Source organism: Gopherus evgoodei, chromosome 23 (assembly GCF_007399415.2).
Source record: "Gopherus evgoodei ecotype Sinaloan lineage chromosome 23, rGopEvg1_v1.p, whole genome shotgun sequence".
Lineage (NCBI taxonomy): Eukaryota > Metazoa > Chordata > Testudines > Testudinidae > Gopherus > Gopherus evgoodei.
Window position 1 is genome coordinate 4,390,153 of NC_044344.1, and position 16,234 is coordinate 4,406,386.

The 16,234-nt window shown below is 52.5% G+C and overlaps 1 protein-coding gene across 4 annotated transcripts in view; it reads right to left on the reverse strand.

The window, feature by feature from the left end:
• Window positions 1–784: 784 nt before the first annotated feature.
• The window catches only part of MLLT6 (MLLT6, PHD finger containing), a 74,568-nt gene continuing 59,118 nt past the window's right edge, over window positions 785–16,234 (reverse strand). For 3 of the 4 annotated variants that reach the window (XM_030540914.1, XM_030540913.1, XM_030540916.1), the window contains 8 exons: window positions 13,429–13,495; window positions 12,729–12,871; window positions 12,210–12,398; window positions 11,902–11,990; window positions 11,019–11,377; window positions 10,203–10,311; window positions 7,138–7,518; window positions 785–4,436 (listed from right to left, as the gene is read on the reverse strand). In XM_030540914.1, coding sequence (XP_030396774.1) covers window positions 4,392–4,436; window positions 7,138–7,518; window positions 10,203–10,311; window positions 11,019–11,377; window positions 11,902–11,990; window positions 12,210–12,398; window positions 12,729–12,871; window positions 13,429–13,495 — 1,382 coding nt within the window. In that variant the 3' untranslated portion in view covers window positions 785–4,391. The remainder of the gene's footprint in view (window positions 4,437–7,137; window positions 7,519–10,202; window positions 10,312–11,018; window positions 11,378–11,901; window positions 11,991–12,209; window positions 12,399–12,728; window positions 12,872–13,428; window positions 13,496–16,234) is intronic. The other variant, XM_030540915.1, reaches the window with a different exon arrangement.

Below are 16,234 nucleotides of genomic sequence, written 5' to 3' on the forward strand. Positions count from 1 at the left end.
GCCCACCAGGGGCTGCTGTGGCACTAGAAGAGAGGGCAGCTGGCTCACTGCAGGAGCAGCCAGCTGTGGAGAGGGAGGGGGCATTTTGGTCTTGCCCCCGCTCCCCCTCTACAAAGGCTCTGGGGCCTTTGACTGGGTCAGAGCTCAGGCTGTCTCCCTCCCCAGCCAGGCGTAAGATTAAGCCCGCAATCTCAGGACCACATGACTAAGCTGCACTCCTCTTTGCCAGGGGACAATGCTCTTTTCCCTCACCAGTTCAGTAGGCCAAAGCTTTCCCAAGAAGGCGTGTGCTAATTTTGGGTGCTTCCATTTTGGAGCTCCCACGGTTAAAACACCTCAGATCCAATTCTTCTGAGGACGCCAAGAAGCCACAGCTCCCCATCACTTCACCTGGAGCTGCCTGGGTGCAGAGTGCCTGTGGAAACCAGGCCCATTGCAGCTCAGAGGTCAGCACCCAGCTAGCCCCAGTAAAGGCCGCGCTCCCAGAAAGCGTCCCATATTCGGGACAGCGCTTAAGCAGGCGTTCAGGTCCCACTGTAGTCAATGGAACTTCAGCACCTCTGCTTGAAGTTAAGAATGTGTCCAGGTGCCATCCTGCAGAGGGATGGACTTAAGCATATGCCCAGGTGCTTTCTTTAATTAGGGTCTAAGACACATTGTAAATCAATGCAAAAGACCCTCCCCTGATTTCAACAGGTTTTGGATCACGTCCCCAAAGACCTCATTCGTCACTAGAAAAATTCACACTTAGCTTTTAAAAAAAAAAATTAACAATTAGCAGACATAACATTTAGGTCATACTTTATAGTAAGGTTTCATTTATCAATAGTTCGTAAGCGGTGTCATAAGGATGAATAGCATGTCTTAGAGAGGGTTATAAACACACCAGTAGAAGGTGCGACAGCTGGTCAGAAGCAACCTATTAACTCACTGGACTCTAAAACAACCAATAACAATTGATTAATCCATTTATTAAAACATCTATAGAAATGGAACCTTAAAATAAATTAGGAGCAACATTTTTTTTCCTTTTACACAGATGATTCAGACACTGTTGGTAGCTTTAACGGAAACTAAGATATTTTTATATTTCGCCTCTCCAACACACGACCCCCTTCCTTAGTTAAAATCTGAAACCCTAAATGTATCAAAAAGGTCTTCAATATTAATATTAATATTATTTATTATAATAAAGAACAGTCAAGCAGCGTGAAAAAAATATATCTTAGCTACATTACCTTAAATTGCCAAAAATATACACATTTTTTCTCTTTTATTTAATAATAATAAAAAAAGACACATGCAACATACTAAATGTGACATTAGCCTTAAAACGGGTAAAGAACCATGTACCCCAGTGCAACCGAAACACAGATCATCTTTAGCTTTTATATTTTTTTCTCCTCTTCCTCTTTTTCACGCAGTTACAAAGTTTAATGTCAACCTTCCAATAGTGGCCCTTTAACTCATCCTAATCTCCTGACAGGACCAGGCAAGGAGCTTACTTTAAAGGGACCAGGTGCTTTTGGAAGAAGCCAGAGAAATCTTTTCTTTAAGTGCTATCTATCTCTTCCTTCCTCTAATCCTCAACCTCGCCTATGTCTGATCTACGAAGCTGCCTTAGAGCTCGGAGGCTTAGTTTGCCAACAAAAATATATGTGTTAAATACACACAGGGGTAGCTAGAAATCCACCGAACCAGGCTTTGAATGGAACCAACACCAATGGAGATGGTGGTTGGGAAACAGACTCCTTGGATTCGCTTTCATTTGTCCTGGAAAATGAACTTGTTACATCGTGAGTAGAACTGGCTGGAATGAAAAAGAGGCCAGGAAGTGAAATGCTCCCCCTACTGCGTTGCCCTAACAGGGGGGTAGATGGCAACTCGGATCTGGAGTTCTACAGTAAAGGAACAAACCAGCTAGGGTGACCAGACAGCAAGTGTGAAAAATCGGGATGGGGGTGGGGGGTAATAGGAGCCTATATAAGAAAAAGACCCAAAAATCGGGACTGTCCCTATAAAATTCGGACATCTGGTCACCCTAAAACCAGCCCAGGATGGCAGCTGGCAGAATATTTCGGGGCTGGTTTTCGGCGCAGCAGCCTCTGAAATTGCAATTTTGCACGTGCTGCTTTTCACGGGTGGGATCCCACAGGCCCGCTTGGATCCTCCAATGCACACACCAGGTCGGCATCAGATCACCCAAGCCGCATGTGGAAACATGGCGCCCTGTATCACTGTTCCAGTGGGGGGAGGGCTTGCAGGAGGGAGCCCCCCACTTGCAGAGGGGAAAAAAATTACACATAAAAAAGTGCAGGCACAGAATCGTGCAACGCAGGGTTAGGGGCAAACAAAAAACCATCAGGCGAGTGAAAAACGGAATTCAGTGTTCCAGGCTGTGACGTGTGCCAGGCAGATGGAAGTCTGGCACATCTTGATTCTTAACTCACTCAGGAGGTGGCTGGGGAGAGAGAAGGAACATTCACTCGAATCACATTTTGCAGCCTCTCCTACAGGTATTGCAGAGACCATAAGGATGACAGCAAAACTACTCTTTTTCCCATTTTCACTTTTATAGCTGCCATCTCCATCCTTCCAGTAGCTTCTTCTTGTTTTTAAACAATAGCTTAAAAAAACCCTACCCAATAGCTTTCCGAACAGAGAGCATTGTTCTGCCCGGTTCACAGAACAGAAAGCGAGACCCCTGGAGGGGCGCTTTCTGCTGTTAGTTCTGCTCAGCCATTGGGGCAACAATTTTTAAAATCAAATCAAAGAACAAACGTGAAATGGGTTTAATAGACGGAGTCGAACGGTGATGAGCTTTTCCACCAGCATCAGCACAGACCCACCGCTGACAAATTTGAATAGTGCAAACCAGACGAGGCGCTGGGAGTGTGCTGAAAATCATTTGTATCCAGTAAGGTCTGAAAACATTTTTAAGACCCACAGTGTTTCCAGTCGCTGGAGTTTTGACGCCCCCGCCTCCCCGAGAGATCCAGATTTAACCGGGGGAGGGGGAATTCAAACGTTTGACGCCGATTCCCCCTCCCCGAACTGTCCTTCAAAAAAACCAACCCTGCATTGTCCAACCTTAGAGGAAGCAGGTTTCTTTGCCACAGGACCAGGTCTCACGGTGGAGTTAAAACCAGACAGTGTGAAGCAATGAAGCTATCCAATGCCCTAGGCTGGGAAGACTGGCCACATTTCCAGGGCCTGGGCTATCCAGTGCCAGCGATGGGGGAGAAAGTTCTCTGCCAGAGTAGCCACATTCAGGAGGTGGGTAAGGAAGCAAAAGTAAAAGATTTCAGACCCTCTCTCCCTCTGCCTCCTTGGTGCCATTTTAGCCCCGCGAGAAGACGGCCTGGTTAGAACTCATCCCCTGTGGCGGGGCAAGCAGTAGGCAGTACTGGCATTAGCCCTTTTCAAGTGGCAATGCTGGGCCTGTAGACCCTTGGAAGGACAGAACGAGAGAGAGTGTGAGAGGGAGGAGAGTGCTTCTCATGCGGAAGGGACAGCACCCAGCTGGCCAACCGGTGTTCGCCCTGCAGCTGGCGTAGAGGTCCCAGTAGTGTCTTTAAGGTTAATCTTCAGCAGAGGCACCCACCACAGAGGCTGGGGTAAGAAGAAGGTGGCATTCACCTCTGATGCCCAATCCCCTTCCAGAGGTCTGCCATCCACGTCTTCCCAAACTGGATTGGGATCCGGTGGCGTGGTGGTTCCCGAGGGCAGAACATCTCCTTGAGTGGTCACAAGGCGACAGGCAGGAGCGAAGTCCCTGCTGTAGGTTTGTGGCAGGGTTTTCACAGCTCATATTCCTCTTCGTTTCCCCATGTGATGGGATAGAATCTTGACTCCCCCCACCCCCATGGCCCCACCCCACTTTTCCAGCTGCGTCATATCTGGCATCCCCCCAGAGGGTGGTGCACGCTGTCTGAATCTGTGCAGAAAACAAGCAGAGATGACTATTCAACCACAGTCTTGGCCTAGGATACTCTGTGGTCTTGGATCGGGGCCCCATCCCGGAGGCCTCACACACATGCACACTCATACACACACACACGCAATGGAGAAGAGGCTGGAAGGTGTCAGGGCACAGGCGAACTCTCACCCTCTGCTTAGCAAGGAGAAGTGTAACTTCGCTTTGTGCAAGTGCGCCACAGATCAAACCGGCAGGGACCTCCCCCTGCCCCATCTCTCCTCTTAGAAGGGCACCCGATACCAGGTCTTGGCCGGAGACAAGTTGTCTTCTAAAGCACCACCTGGTACTTCCCATGGTGGGGAAGAGCTTCTCAGAAGCCTTGTGCTCATTGCTCTAAAGTATCCAAATGTGTGACCACGGAGAGCCGTGTCCCTGGAGCAGAGGAGTGGGCCGCTGGTCTGCTTGGGATGGCTTAGCCCTTGTCCTGGGTGACAGCAGCTCCCTTTTCACTCATGCTCTTTAAAAAAAAGACAGAGAGAAGAGAGTCATCAGACAGGCAGCGACCCGCATGTGAGTGGAAATGAGAAAGCCCTGCCACGCTGCCGGCCTGCCCCTTCTGGGGCACGCAACCTGAATGAGGAATGCCCGCTTCTCTCCTAGGCTGAGATCAGCAGCGACACTTGATTTGGAGACCTCCCCGCTCCCAATTTAAACAGACTCCTTGACTCTGGCATTTGCTCCCCGGCGCTCCACCAGGTTGGGCCTGCTAAGCCCTGTCTACAAGGCAAGAGCTGGATGGAGATGGTAAGTTTGATGGGGTTTTGTCATAGCACATCACACCACTGGCCTCTCAAATCTGGAGTCCTGCCTCTGACAGCAGCCAATACCATCCTGTTTTCTCTGTGCCCCTGACTCTGCATGTGCATCCCCTCTTGACCCCTGCCGCTCAAGAAAGCAATCCCTCTTGTATTTTACCACATGAAGCCACAAAGGTCAGCACCTGGGAACAGTGGCAGATTAGCCACTGGGCCAACAGGGCCTGTGCCCAGGAGCCCCAGCCAATTGGGCGCCCCTGCACCCTAACCCACTCCGTCTGCCTGGTGCTCCTGCTGGGGAGTGAGGTCAGGGTACAGGGGCTTGCCCTGCTCCCCCAGCCTGCCCGGCACTCCAATTTCCATCAGCAGTGATGGGTGGAGCAGGGCAAGCCCGTGCGCTCTGCTCCCGCTCCCTTGCAGGAATGCTGGGGGGGGAGGGGAGAGTGGGGGGGACTGCAGGCGGAAGGGGCCCCCACTTGCTCTGGCCCAGGGATGGTGTTCACCTTTCGAGGAGGGGAAAGACCCTATTTGGACACACACTGGCTAACCTAGTGAGGAGCACTTTAAACTAGGTTCAACGGGGACAGGCGAGCAAAGCCCACAGGTAAGTGGAGAACATGGAGACCTGGGAGATGGGTCGGAAATAGGAGGGAGCGTAGGTTATAATGGCAGAGAGAAAGAGGGGTCAGGGCAAAACTGGGAGGCAAGATCAAACCAGCATCTTAGATGCCTATATACAAATGCGAGAAGTATGGGTAATAAGCAGGAAGAACTGTAAATAAATAAATAAATAAATAAAACTATGACATTGGTGGCATCACCAAAACTTGGTGGGCTAACACACGATTGGAATACTAGTGTGGATGGGTAAAGTTTGCTCAGGAAGCACAGACAGTGGAAAAAGGGAGGAGGTGTTGCTTGTATATTAATAATGTACACACTTGGACTGAGGTGGAGATGGACGTAGGAGACGGAAGGGTGGAGAGTCTCTGGGTTAGGCTAAAAGGGGTAAAAAACAACAGTGATGTCATGCTAGGAGTCTACTACAGACCACCTAACCAGGTGGAAGAGGTGGATGAGGCTTTTTTTAAACAACTAACAAAATCATCCAAAGCCCAAGATTTGGTGGCGATGGGGGACTTCAACTATCCAGATATATGTTGGGAAAATAACACCGCGGGGCACAGACTATCCAATAAGTTCTTGGACTGCATTTCAGACAACTTTTTATTTCAGAAGGTTGAAAAAGCTACTGGGGGGGAAGCTGTTCCAGATTTGATTTTAACAAAAAGGGAGGAACTCGCTGAGAATTTGAAAGTAGAAGGCAGCTTGGGTGAAAAGGATCATGAAATCATAGTTTGCAATTCTAAGGAAGGGTAGAAGGGAGTACAGCAAAATAGAGACAATGGATTTCAGGAAGGCAGATTTTGGTAAGCTCAGAGAGCTGATAGGTAAGGTCCCACGGGAATCAAGACTGAGGGGAAAAACAACTGAGGAGAGTTGGCAGTATTTCAAAGGGACACTATTAAGGGCCCAAAAGCAAGCTATTCTGCTGGGTAGGAAAGATGGAAAATGTGGCAAAAGACCAGCTTGGCTTAACCACGAGATCTTGCATGATCTAAAAAATAAAAAGGAGTCATATAAAAAATGGAAACTAGGACAGAGATCAAAGGATGAACATAGGCAAAAAGCACAGGAATGCAGGGGCAGGATTAGAAAGGCAAAGGCACAAAATGAGCTCAAACTAGCTACAGAAATAAAGGGAAATGAGACTTTTTATCAATACATTAGAGGCAAGAGGAAGACCAAGGACAGGGTAGGCCCACTGGTCAGTGAGGAGGGAGAAACAGGAACAGGAAACTTGGAAATGGCAGAGATGCTCAATGACTTCTGTGTTTCTGTCTTCACCGAGAAGTCTGAAGGAATGCCTAACAGAGTGAATGCTAACAGGAAGGGGGTAGGTTTGGAAGATAAAATAAAAAAAAGAACAAGTTAAAAATCACTTAGAAAAGTTAGATGCCTGCAAGTCACCAGGGCCTGATGAAATGCATCCTAGAATACTCAAGGAGCGAATAGAGGAGGTATCTGAGCCTCTAGCTATTATCTTTGGAAAATCATGGGAGATTGGGGAGATTCCAGAAGACAGGAAAAGGGCAAATATAGTGCCCATCTATAAACAGGGAAATAAAAACAACCCAGGAAACTACAGACCAGTTCGTTTAGCTTCTGTGCCAGGGAAGATAATGGAGCAAGTAATGAAGGAAATCATCTGCAAACACTTGGAAGGTGGTAAGGTGATAGGGAATAGCCAGCATGGATTTGTAAAGAACAAATCACGTCAAACCAATCTGATAGCTTTCTTTCTTCAGCTAGGTGTTACCGTAATACTCCTAATTTACGCACCGTTCCTTTCTGGGCATTGCTGTCCACCTGGAGGTTGAGGAAGGGGTTGGTTTGTGTGGAAAGGACTGGTGGGACTCCCGTCCCTGAACTCATCAGGCTGTTCCCTGGAGCATTCAGGGGCGAGGCTGTCGGGGTCCCCATCAGGCTGTTGCCGGGGTTGAGCTGCTGGGGGGAGATGGATGCCAGGAGGGAGCTGCCGCTGGGAGGGGGCGGGGCGGCGGAGGTCATCAGGGCGGTGGCGCTCGAGTGAAGGTGGGGTGTGGAGGTGGCAGTCAGCAGATTGGTCATGGGCAGCTGGGAGGCACCCGTCATCTGAAGCCGCTGCAACTCCCTCTTCTGCTGGATTTGCTGCATCATCTGAAACACCAAGGCCTGCTGCTCCTGGAGTGGGGAGAGAGAGTCAGGCTGGATAAGGGGACGGGGCATGTGGGAGGCTCTGCATACATGTACCTCACACCCGATTCACTGAGACAGGAGGTGGATTTGTTTGCCCCTCTGCCCCTCTTAGCTCTTATCCCATGGCTCCTCGCTGGTCCAGCGATGTTAAATTGTACCCACTAGTTAATCACGACCAGCCGGCACATTTTTAAGCACAACATATCCCTGTCCACATTGGGTGGCTAAGTCATGTTGAACATCTTGTGTTCACGATCATGTTTTCTAACATGATCCATTTTTCTAGAGTAGATATGGTCCTGGGGAGGGAATGCGCTTGGTATCCTTCCTGACCACTTCAGCCATCACCGGGCACCTTGAAGCATGAGATTGGATGACTCTTATTTTAGGATCCCTACAAATACACTGGCCCACAAATGTATCCAGCCTCCTTTCAATCTATCTGCAGTATTTAATCTGATGTCCAGCAGCCTGTGGCGTTCATTGCTATGAATTCTCAGACTGGCTTTCAATTCCCCTCCCTTCCCTGAAACTGACCTTGTTATATTTAATCTCCTCTGGTGGAATTAATTACTCCAGGTGAGCTGAATCCTGGGGGGATGGAAGGGACCCAACTCACCTGGAGATGGCAGAGATGTGCTCCAATCAAATTAAACCACTTTAGCTTCCACGGAAACCATCGACCAACAGAACACACCCGTGGAGCTAACTACTAGTTCCCACACACAAAGGGAGAAAGGGGATGACATGAGCTACCACAGAAGAGAATCCCCTTGAAAAATATTGTTCTGATTATAAATAGTTAAACTGGAAACCTGTGTGTATCATGTAAGACTGGCACCTAACAAGTGAGATTCTAAGCTGATGTAAAGCTGCATAGCTCCACTGACTTCAATGGAATTATGCTGATTTACACCAATTGGGAATCCGCCCTGAAATATTTTACACACTCACAGATCCTGATTGTTAACCCAGGATTAACTCTACTGACATTTCATGAGTGTACAGGAAATAGGAACCAGATCAATTATGCCCAGCACATGAGGACAGGGTTGTTTGTGGTTTATATGAGTGCCAGTGAAACGTGGGGCCTGGCTCGGCAGTGACGTGAACGAGGCTATCAGTTACACACCAGCCAGCCAGAGAAACAAGTGAAAATGGAGAGGCCGTGCAATTCACGCTCTTTTTTGCACACCGCTGGATGCCAAATTGATGCAATGCCTGGCGAAGCAAATGAGACAAGATTGTAAGGTAAACAGTCTGGCCCCGCTCCTACACAAGGCCACATCTCATTTACACCACTGCAGAGCAGGGCTGTTTCCCACTGGAGTCAGTGGAATTCAACTAGTCTAAGTGAGAGGAGAATCAGGCCCTTGTTAGGCACGGCCTTTCCCCCTTCACCAACTTTCCAGGCTTGGCGTGTCAACTGCACTGGTTCTGCCCACCTACCAAATGCCAAGTCTGGGTGAGCTGCATTGTTTTTCCGTTCATGGCACGTGGATGCCTCATGTAACTGCTGACATAGCCGCTAACTCCAGGGCTGGAGCACCCATGGGGAAAAATTGGTGGGTGCTCTGCCCCCTACTCCCCCCGCTCACCTCCACCTCCTCCCCCGAGTGCGCTGCATGCCCGCTTTTATCCCCTAACAGCGCTTGCGCCATGAAACAGCTGTTTTGCACAGCTGGGAGGGATGGGGGAGCAGGGAGAATGCAGCACGCTTGGGGAAGAGGTAGGGCCGGGATGGAGATTTGGGGAAGGGGTCCAATAGGGGCAGGAAGAGGACAGAGTTGGGGCAGGGACTTTGGGGGAAGGGGTCCAATGGAGGGGGGAAGGGTGACATCGGAGCAGGGCACGAGCATCCACCGGCACCGGGGAAAGTTGGCGCCCGTGCCTGCTGACGGCTTCCAGGGACCTGATCAGCACACAGAGGGCACATCTGCACTGTGATCCGAGCTGTGAGTGCAGCATAGGTAGACATTATCGAGCTACCTGTACCTGAGTGATTGTCACTGCTCCAAACAGCAGTGTAGACGCGGTGCCACAGGCGAGCAGCGCCCTGGGTTCTGGTTTGGCTTTCACAGCATGCGCTGAAAGCCACACGGCCGTGCCTACACTGACAGACCCCAGTAGTCAGCAGGTGGGATCGAACCTGGGACCGCTGAAGCTTCGTGCACGAGCTAAAAGCCACGTGGCCCTCAGCTAAGGCTGTAGCAGAGTCACTAATCTCTACGTGATTTTGGTGCCACTAGAGGGGACGGAGCACCATACCCAGGAGGTGTGTGGGTTACACAACCATTGGCTTCAGTTTAATTAAGGTGTGAATATAAACTGAGTTACTCAAAGTGGTGGAACTTTGTGTGTGACTGGGAATCGGTTTAAACTAACCCCAAAAAGAGCCAAAAAGAGCGTGTACACACAGGGGGTTGCACTGGTTTAAGAACTGATTTTAGGGCTGGTCTCCACAGCATTGGTCCCAGTTTAAAGACGTGTAGATAAGTCCACAGTTAAATTGGCACAACTTGTGCATGTAGACAAGGCCTTTGGTAAACATAGTGACAGATGCGCCAAGCCATGGTCAGTCTTTCTTCACTGCACTAAATCTCCCCTAATCCAAACTTCAGGTCAGGCCCTTGCTGGAGGGGGCAGAAACCTGGCACAGGGACACTTACCGGATTAAGCGGCTGGGACGTCAGGAGCTGCTGCAGCTGCTGCAGCTGGTGTTCGTGTTGGTGCAGGACGTGCCGCTGCTGCTCCGTCAGGGGGCTCAGGCCTGGCACGCTACAGGGAAGACGGGATGTTAGCATAGCCCGCTCCTTTGCATTCCTGCTGAGGTATTTCCACACCCCCCACGCCCAGCCCCGAGGAGATCAGCAGCCACAAACTATGAGCCAGGCTTCTCAGTAAGGATACACAGCTGAAGTCATTTAAGCTGAGCTTCCCTTAGGGGTCAAACTAAGCTGCCTCTATGAGAGGCAGTGCAGTCCAGTGGACGGGACACTAGCTCTGACACTGAGCACGTGTGACCTTGGGCAAGTCACCTGCCTGCTCTGTGCCTCAGTTTCCCCTCCCACCTTTTGTCTGTTTCTATTGCAAGTTCTTCAGGGCAGGGACTGTCCCTCTCACTAGGAGCACACATGTAATTGAGCACAGTGCCTAACACAAGCAAAAACTGTCACACGTGTTAGTATGTACTGTCACATGTTGCTTGGTGCATGCTTTGGGGAGTTAATGCACCCATAGGGGTTTGTGTGGTCTGGGATGTACATGTGTAGTCTGCCGTGGACACACCTAATTTTGTGAGCATGCCTGTTTTCGTTTGCACAGAGAGAATTGCAGAGAGGCTGCAGTTCCAGAGGAAAGAGGAAATGAAGCGCCGGGGGTCCTAGCCCCGCAGGGAGACAGAGCCTGCGCCGTGGGGAGGAGGGTCGGACATGCAGGGATGACAGTGCTGCTCCCCCTCGGGATACCTGGGAGGCCCCTCTCACCTGCTCAGGCTGTTGGAGAGCTGCAGGGTGGGGGGCCCGCTCGCCTGCGTCAGAGAGTTCTGCGGCTGGGCGGCCGGAGCTCCGTTCAGATTCCCCAGTATCCCATTGATGGGTACCTGCTGGCCTCCCGCCAGGTTCCCCAGCAGGCCATCCACCCCGGGCCCTGTGGACAGGCCATGACTGGCTGCCGCACTTCCCCCCAGCGAGCCGGCCGTCACCCTGGTCAGGCCGTTGACCTGCTGCTGCACCCCGGGAAGGGGTAGTGAGGTGGGGCTCTGTTGCAGCAGCGGCAGGGGAGGAGGGGTGCTGTGGAAGGAGAGGGACGAGCTGCTTCTGCTGGGGCAGCCCGAGTGCGGATCCTGGGGGAAGAAGCAGAGAAACGGAGAGAGGGTGAGAACTGAACTTCGGGTGCTGTTTACTGGCCGCTCAGCTCCCCTTACTGCAGCTGGGGTGTGTGTCCAACTAGAGGCAGTAATGCTGCATGTGGGGTGAGGCTGCCGGGCTCTCACATGCCTGGCTGGAAGCTGATACCAAAATTGTCAGCATTCTCACTTCCCTTTGTACAGCACCTAGCGCATACCCACCACCATGGCCCTCCACGCCCTGGGTGGGGGTGGATGCGCCATAGAGATGAGTCAGCAAAGCTTAAGGAGCCCCCTGTTGCCCAGTCCTGGCCTCGAATTCCCTGACTCCATCTGCAGAAAGCCAGCCCCTTAGATCACAGAACACCCAGGGTGGTGGGTACGGGCTGGTTTCACTCTGCCGGACCCTCCCATTCAGTGCAGGGGCTCTGGCCATTGCTGTGTGCTGCTGATGGGGAGCAGCGATACAGTGTGGGGGGGAGTCCCTGGGCCCCACTGCAGGGTCTCGGTGGCCACTGTACCTCGGAGGAGGTGGAGAGGGAGTTCTCGATCCCAAAGCTGTTCTTGCAGGGGGAGTTCTTGTTGATGCTCAGAGAGTCGCTGTTGCACACTGCAGGGGAGAGGAGGGAGTCAGGGGCAGAGCCCAGCATCACCACGGTGAAGCAGAGGGACAGCAGGTGCAGCCAATGGCTGGACCCGGCGTGGTTTTATGCACCATGACAAAATCCCTCTGTGGCAGGCTCCCGGCGTGGCGGGACCGTTATGGATGAGGGCAGGGGTAACCCCCCCAGTCCCGATCCCAGAGGCCCTGGGCGAGGAGGCCCCTCACCACTGGCAGGCAGGATGTAGTGGGCGTGGCCAGAAGGGCCATTGCTGGTGGTCACCACTGGGAAGGGGACGGAGAGCTGGACGTTGAGGAGCTGCAGCCGCTCCTTCTTAGCCGTCAGGGTCATGATCTGCTCCTGCAGCCGCTGGTTCTCCTTCTGCAGGGAGTGCAGGGCCTTGAGCATTTCTACAACTGCGGGAAACGAAAGGGGGGAAGGGGGATGGGGCAGGGGGGCAGAGAGAGGAGGGGGGCAGTGGAAGAGGGAAAGGAAGGGAGGAGGGGTGGGAAGGAGAAGAGGGGGCACACGGGGGTGACACAGTTAGAGCATCTACTGTGCAGGGACAGGGGCGTACCAGCCCCCACTGTCCTCTCCACCTCGGCACAGTTAGCATGGAGCTCCCCTCCCCACCCTGGGAGGGGCTGTCTCAGCACCTCTCTACCCACCCCGCCGAGCCCCCTGTCTGCGGCCTCCCCCACTCTTACCCCATAGGGGCCCCCCAGCCCGCTCCCCGCCCGGCTCACTGTTTACGCCAGCTTCTCCGTTGCCTTGCTTCTCCAGGAGCTGCTCGATGTTGGGGGTGGCCTGGGGGACGTTCTCCAGCTGCCCGCTGCTGCTACAGGACACGGTCTGATCGAAGAGGGTGGGGAGGCTGCTGATGGGGGACCTGGGGAGTGGCCCCGGGAGAAGGTCTGTCAGAAGATGGGACTCGGATCCTTCACCCCTTTCTAGTCCACACTGGGAGGGGCTGTCTCTGCACATCCTGACCCACCTGAAGACCCTCAGCCCACATTGGGAAAGCCTGTATCTGCACCTCCCTCCCCACCCAAGCCCCTCTCCCCTGCCCTGCACTGGAAGTGACTGCCTCCGCATCCCTCTTACCAGCCCCACGCAGGGAGGGTCAGTCTCTGCCCCTCTCACATCCCCCTTCCCAAGCTCTTCTGCCCCACACTGGGAGGGGATGTCTCTGCAGCGCTCCACTCCTTCCTAGCCCCCTCCCTCCACTTCTGCCCCACACTGGGAGGGCGTGTCTCTGCACCGCTCCACTCCTTCCTAGCCTCCCCTCCCACACACACTTCCGCTCCACACTGGGAAGCGGCTGCCTCCCTTCCCCGCACCGTGTTCCTCAGTTTCTCCTCACCCACTGGGATTACCTATAGCTCACCCTACACCCTGGTGGAGCCTCCTACCCCCCATGTCGGAGGACAGCCAAAAGGCACTCACATGGAGGAGAGGCTTTCCTGCGGGGAGGTTCCGCGGCAGCCAAAACTGCAGTCTTCCAGGTCGGGCTCTGGGAGGGGAAACAGAGGCAGACAAAGCATTTCTCCTCTGCCTCTAGCATCTATTAGCCTGGGCCAAAGGGCTGCTAGGGCCACAGCCTCCACTAGGTGGCAGCACAGAGCTCTTCTCCCCTCCCCCCCCTTACATAACAGCCCCGTTAGCCTGTCTCGTGGTCTGGCAGTAGGGTCTGTAGGCTGGCCAGGTGCCCCTGGAATCACTGCCCCCCTTCACTCCTCTGGGTGGGGAAAAGGGGGGTGGGGCGGTTCAGGGAGCTGAGAGGAAGGAGAGCCGTTAGGGCCCTACCCTAGGACTTCAGAGAGCTGCATTCAATTCCCTGCTGGACCCCCGACTCACTGTGTGATGTTGCCCAAGTCGCTGTGCCTCAGTTTGCCATCTGTACAATGGGGATAATAGTCCTGCCCTACCCCCCCATCACCCCCGGGGGGGTTAGGAGGGTAAATACATTCAGAGATTGTGATGTGCTTGGATGCTGTACGTACCTAGGAGAGACAGGGCTCTCAGATATATTCTAAGTTGGAGCCACCCCCTTTCTGAGCTGGACAAAGCACTGTGCATTATACCTCAAAGGTCACTGCCCAGGAGCACAACCCCTCCCTAGGAACAGGGGCTAGCAGAGCCAGATGGCATGGCACTCAGATACGACAGAGAACAGCCTAGATAGACTAGATAGGATGGATCCAGCCAGCATGGATTGTGGTGCCTGTTCTGGGGCAGATTGTTATTATTACAACAAGTCCCTCCTGGCCCAACCAGTATCAGGTATCCTTGTGTGCTAGGCGCTGTCCAGAGAGCAAATGGCACCCCCTTACAGTCTACTGCCTTGGTTGCTAAGGTCTCTCTCCAACAGTCTCATAGACTTTATGGCCAGAAAGCACCATCGTGATCATCTACCTGACCTCCTGCATGTCGCAGGTCACAGACCTTCACCCACTTGCTTCTGTACTAGACCCCTGATCTCTGGCTGAGTTACTGAAGTCCTCAAATTGTGATTTAAAGATGTCAAGTTACAGGGAATCTGCCATTTACACTAGTTTAAATCTACAAGTGACCCGAGCCCCATGCTTCAGAGGAAGGGGGAAAAAACCGCAGGGTCTCTGCCAATCTGACCTGGGAAAAATTCCTTCCCAGCCCCAGATATGGTGATCAGTTAGTCCCTGAGCATGTGGGCAAGACCTAACAGTCAGCCACCTGGGAAAGAACTCTCTGCAGTCACTCAGAGACCACACCGTCTCTTTAGACCTCAACCTGTCTGGGAGGGACGTGTGGTCTAGGACTGACAGCTCTGAGAGTCAGGATTCCTGGGTTCCTTTCCTACCTCTGCTGGTGGCTTGCCTGGGAACAGCCAACAGCCTTGATCTGTAAAATGGGGCGTGAGAGTTTCCCCCCCTCAAGACTTTGTGTTGTGGTGTCCCCAGCCCCCCAATAAAAAAGCAGAGTATAATCATCAGCCAGGCACTTTCTCTTCCCCACCCCGATGTCTGCCACTCAGCCAGCATATGTCCCCCATCATGCTGGTATGTGTCAGATGCTGTGAGCACCAGCCTGTGCCAGCTGGCCTCCTTGCGTCTCTTCCTCATCTCAGGAGCCTTTCTTGCACGCAAGGATCCAGGATCCTTTCCTGTGGGAAGCACTGCAGGGTCGCAAGGGCGGGGTGATTTATGGTGTAATGCCCTAAGCTGGTTACTGACTGCAGCCTCCCAGGCAGCAGCCCTGTGGAGTCCCCTTCAAGAGGCCCTCCTGGAATGGGAGGTAGAATGGAAGCCCCACCTTCCCATACAGATAGGAGTCTTTGACTGTCAGTCAAATTCAACTGGCTCCTCCTCGTTGGGGAGACGTAGCCATGTTCTGAAGGTCACTCTAGAGGACATGAAGACATTTGAGCTATCAGAGAAGGTGAAAGACTGAAGAAGAGATTCAGGAACAGATGCAGTAGAAGATGGCAGTTGGGTCTAATTCATCCCCAGAATGCAGCATCAGGAGGAAGGGTGGCCTAGTGGGCAGGGTGCTATCCGGAGACCTGGTTTCAATTCCCTCCTCTGCTAAAAGCCTCCTGAGTGACTTCAGATGAGTGATTTAGTGTCTCCCTGGCTTGGTGCCCCAGCTGTAAGAGGAGGCTAGTGGCACTGCCCTACCTCACAGGATAAATAGATGAACAATTCCTAGGTGCTCAGCTACAACAAACTAATACCTAAGACTGATCAGGAGGAGATGGGGACAAAGAGATGACAGAAGATGACACGCAAGAGGTCCCTGTGGCAACTGTTCTAAGAGGAAGTGTTTAGGGCCCTGTGGCTGAAGAAACAGCTCTGGGATCATGCAAAGATCTCGATGAAGCAAAAAGAGCAATGCCAGAAGTTGACATTGAGAGTCAGATTTTAAACAGAACTCAGGATATCGGAGGACCAAAATCGAGCCCTAAGTGACTTGTCCAGGTCTCCCGAGTCCCAGCCACAAGACTGTCCCTGCAAGTGACCTCGTCTCCTTCATCCTTCCCTACCTGGCCAAGTAAAGGCAGAAGGGAGTGGATGTGCCGCTTCCTCCATCCCCCGTCATGTTAAGAGGAAACACACCTTCCTGGACCATGCTTTTCTCCCAGACCAACTCTAGACAGGTGCTTCGCAGGAGAAAGGCTTATTGCATTGGGCCTTTAACTCTTGAGTTAACGTCAGCACCATTGTTACGCTCTTCATACACTCAGGGTACGTCCAACCGTGGAGCCAGAGGGGTC